The following is a 4,584-nucleotide window of genomic DNA, read 5'->3' on the forward strand; positions in this document are numbered from 1 at the left end:
GATATTGGTTCAGGTTACCAAAAGCGCGGTCAAAGATGTAGGCTTTAAGGAGTGTCTTAAAAGAAGAAAGCAAGGAGCAGAAGAGGAGAGGGGTAGGGACCATATTTCAGAGCTCCAGGGCATAATCCTGTTGAACACTTTTACTCCTTCCCAACCACACTGCAGAAAGTCTGGTCGAGGTAACTGAAGGTGCGACCATCGATCTTGGAGCCGTTCAAAATGGGAACATGCAAAAGGCCAGGATTAAAGGCAAAGATATCTTGGAGTGTTTGTGGGGTTGGTGGAGATTCCAGGGATAGCAAAAGGCTAGGCCATGGAGGGTTTTGAACGCAGAGATGAGAATATATAAATCATACGTTACATGGCCAAGTGCATATGTAAGTCAGTGAGCACAGGGGTGATAGGTGCATAGACCTTATGGTGCACGCAGCAAAGTTTTATGTGACCTCACTTTTACAGTGGGTAGAATGTGGGAGAGAGGAGTGTGTTCGGCTTGTCGGTTCTAGAGATGGCGAAGGCAAGTATCATCATAAGGTGAGCTGAGGCAGCGGCGAAGCCTAGCAATGTTATGTGAGTGGAAATAGGGAATCTTAGCGACAGGTCAAGAATGAAGTCGTGTGCACTATTGCACATCAAATGTTACATCAAGGTTGCAAAGATGCTGCTTTAATCTCAGCTTGTTGCCAGGAAAAGGGATGGAGTCAGTACTTAGAGATAGGATTTTGGAGAAGGGGCTACAATAAAGTCATTTCGGAGTGAACGAACGTGCCCCCAGAGCAGAATCCTGTAGAACACATTTACTCAATTCCAACCACAATGCATATATTGAGATTTCTGTTTGCTCTTTTGTAAAACATCTTAATCGATTTTCTCCCTCTCCTAAATTCTTTGTTTTTCCTTAATCTTTACATAATTTCCGCAGTGATAATCTATCAAAACTTCCTGTGAGTGTACACACATAGCAGACTAAATCATTAAGTTTGAGAAATCCATGCAAGATTTAAAAAAAACACTGAAGTTTTGACTCGATTAATACGAATCATGCCGAGGCTGCTGTTCTTGCATACCACTGGTGGATCAGTCCGTTTATTACATTTAAAGCATTATTGTTTCAGGAGAAATTATTTGAGAGAGAGCTATTCGTTGCATTCACGGCATAAAACTGACATATAAACGCTTATCTTTATTAATTTAACAGTAATGAATCACCAAATTGTTCAACATATAAGATTACGATATGCAAAATGGATATCAGCGAATCACCAAGCCTCCTTTGAAAGCACTTTACAAACACGCCAACTTTACCATTTTGAAGCGGGGGTGGGGGGGGTGGGGGGCGGTGTGTGTTGGGGTGGGAGTGTAGGGGAAGAATGCAATAAGCGCAGGGTAAAAGCAGTATTTGAAAGCTCCCCTCTAAGCCACACAACAACCTGACTAGGGACCATATTGCAGTTCCTTCACGGTAGCTGTAACAATATGATATGATTATAATGATCAATTGGAACTCTGCTGTTAACAGCACTGTGTATATCTGTACCAGATGGGCTTCAGAAGTTCAAGCTCCTTCGCAAGCGCAATTAGGGAATGGTAACCAATTACAGCCTTGCCAGCGACGCCCACATCCCGTGAAAGAATAATTAAAACAAAACAAAAAAGTGTGAAAAGCCAATGCGTTAGTGATAACAAGTTCAACATGTTGACAGTAAAATATATTCTCTGTAACTCTGCCGATCTGCCCACGTTAATTGGATGCATGTTTCAGCAATGTAGCTATGGATATAGCAATCATAATGTAGCCTATCGCAAACGGCGAGCAATTCGCATTGCTAATGGTCTATCACTCCGCAATATGCAAATTCGCCCAGCTTCTTGAGGTTTTTAAGTTCGACGTTCAGCTACACACCGTTACACAAAACAGTCGGTGTTGAGGTCTGGACTTCTGCATAAGTTGTCCTTGCTGGTGAAGAAACAATGAACATTTACTGGGTTTCCCTCTTTATAACTTGGTTATCAAGTAAGTGCGTTTCATTTATGAGAATATATGATGAATGGGCAAAAGCGTGCGTCTTTACCTACATTGTGTAATTTGCCTTGCCTTTACATTATTTCATTCTTTCAGACCCGCATGGTGTTTAATTTATCTTCTCCATTCAGGTGCCTTCAGTGCAATAGTGGTCCAAACACCAAGAACAGCAACGAAAGAGGCGGGGGAATCCCTGACAATCAACTGCATCCTAACTGATAATATCTGTGCTTTGCACTCCACATCATGGTTCCGGAAAAGCCCGGGGACAACAGATTGGGAACGCATAACGATTGGCGGCCGATATGTTGAATCAGTCAACTGGGGAAGCAAATCCTTTTCCCTGCGAATCAATGACCTGACAGTAGAAGACAGCGGCACATATTACTGCAAAGCTCAAGAAAAAGAACACAGTAATAAGTCTGAGCTTCCGCTCATACAGAAACACCTTCAAAGCTTCAGGGGAATGAAATACGAATTGTTTCACAATTTTCACTGAAACGTTTGCTCCGGAGCCATGGATTCCCATCTGAAATGGGGGAAGATTTGCAAATAACTGGTGACAGTTTCGGAAGCGGAAATCTCAGCATTGAACACTTGGATGTGCAGTGCCGCTGATCAATTTGCAGTCAAGTGTGCAAAGCTGGTTTTTGCTTTGGGCTGTACCACTGTGTACATACTATGGCAAGCACAGCAATCGAGAAGACGTTTCCTGTAATACAGAAACTATCAGCACAGGTTTCTTTTTTATATTGGAGCAACCTCCCTATTTCCCAGTCGGTTTAGCAGGGAATTATTAGTTACTCGGTGTTTTGGAGGGCTAACACACTTAGTTATAAGAAAACACCGAAGAAGAAAAAAAAATTGATGTGGACGCAGATTGTGGTTTATGTCTAGAACTGAGAGTCTAGTATTGCTGCACATGCAACCTTTTTGCACGGATCTTTATGACTGTGTGGCAATGTGACACAGTAATGGATCTTGAATTCCTATTATACCTAAAGGTCCACACATCTCTTAAGACATAGCCAACAGTTGCTACTTCCTGAGTGGGTAAGATCGCTTGTGGTTATATATTTATTGTCTTCGTCAGACACTATTTGATAATTGAAATGTGTTTCCCTTTTCATTTAGGTGATTATTTCATAAATGCTATAATCATCTGCATAACACAGCACAGAAGTTCCTCCGGGATTTGATCGAGTGTTTCAGAATTATAGCCATCTGCTGGGATTACAAACTAAAGGTAACGATTTCCTGCATTCTTTAATCAGGATCTTGGAATAACTGACGGATTTTCTGTGAAGTTTTGAACAATGGAGTTCTTGTGCTTGTGTGAAGTGGTGTGTGGCTGCGATGCCACAGTGCCCCCGGCAATAGCAAAAACTCCCCAGCAGTTATTTATTTTTCAACTCGGGAATGTGCCTGAATAATTGCTTTTCCCCCCTTTATTTTTACTGCACAGAGGTTGAAATTAATTCATCACCGAGTTTTGTTTCGAATCTATCCGCATTCCCACTAATATTGAAAGTTTTTCTCAGTGTTACAGTAATTCCCTTTGCTCATAGTAAATCCCAGCATGGATAGAAGCTGGCTAAATCTAAAGATACATTAATGAAATCAAAATAACCAAATTATCCTTGGATCGGTGTTGATTTATGATATTTGTTATCATTTTGTTTCTTCACTGACACTTTTTGAACTAGGCTGACTGGGAGCTGGCTGACTGTGTGGGCATGGTGGCAACTATTTTGATGGCCCTGGAAGCACGCTGACAGTGACCTCTGGTAAGTGAAATTTCTTGTTACCTTGCCACAAAGATTTTGTACATAGAGAATAAAAGAATCAATGTTCGCTTTAAAATTGCCTGAATCACGGTCGTGACGGTCGTAGTTTCTTTCCAGGGCTCGATTACATTAGCTACCTGTTAATTTTGCTCGAATTTGGACCGTCTTTCTTACAAAGAATATTTTGTCAAAGAATACAATGAAACTGGGTTTACATCCATAACTTAGCTGTCACCGAAGAGGCAAGATGTTCTTTTAGAAACATGATTGTTTGAAGAGTTAAAATGGAACCAGCCATGCAAATTTCCTCCTTACTGACCTGTTTCATTATCATGAAGATAGACATTAATTTTGATTCGAAAAGGATGATGCAATTTTGCAGTGAGGAAAGATTTCTGCAAACGCCTAATGAATTTAACGTATTTCATAAAAAACTGCTTCCAAAGTTCGTGTCCTCCACAAACATTTATTACTATTTATAACAAGTAGAGTTACACTAATTTCGGATTAGGCCCTGAAAATATGCTATCCTTTCGAAACTGGAGATTTGTGACTTTGGATTAAAGGGCACAAGTCAGTGAACTAGAATGTGACAGAATCAGCATAACATTGATCTACTTCAGTCACGTCAAACGAGAGCCAGAGATTCAGAAAACTGTTTCACAATCGTCAGTTTGTTTTTTTTTCTATTGACTTAAAATACAATGTTAACGTTTATCATTTCAAACCAAGTAAAAACTACAACGAAACCAGTAGAGATTACAAAAAGTGATT

General features: G+C 40.5%; 1 gene segment (V, D, J or C); it reads left to right on the forward strand.

Annotated features, from left to right (window-relative positions):
- The first annotated feature begins 1,913 nt into the window (after nucleotides 1-1,913).
- Nucleotides 1,914-2,522, forward strand: LOC121273910. The segment is given in 2 exon segments: nucleotides 1,914-2,014; nucleotides 2,155-2,522. Coding segments are annotated over 2 exon segments (411 nt in total).
- The last annotated feature ends 2,062 nt before the right edge of the window (nucleotides 2,523-4,584 follow it).

This window comes from Carcharodon carcharias (genome assembly GCF_017639515.1).
Source record: "Carcharodon carcharias isolate sCarCar2 chromosome 27 unlocalized genomic scaffold, sCarCar2.pri SUPER_27_unloc_22, whole genome shotgun sequence".
NCBI classification, from domain to species: Eukaryota; Metazoa; Chordata; class Chondrichthyes; order Lamniformes; family Lamnidae; genus Carcharodon; species Carcharodon carcharias.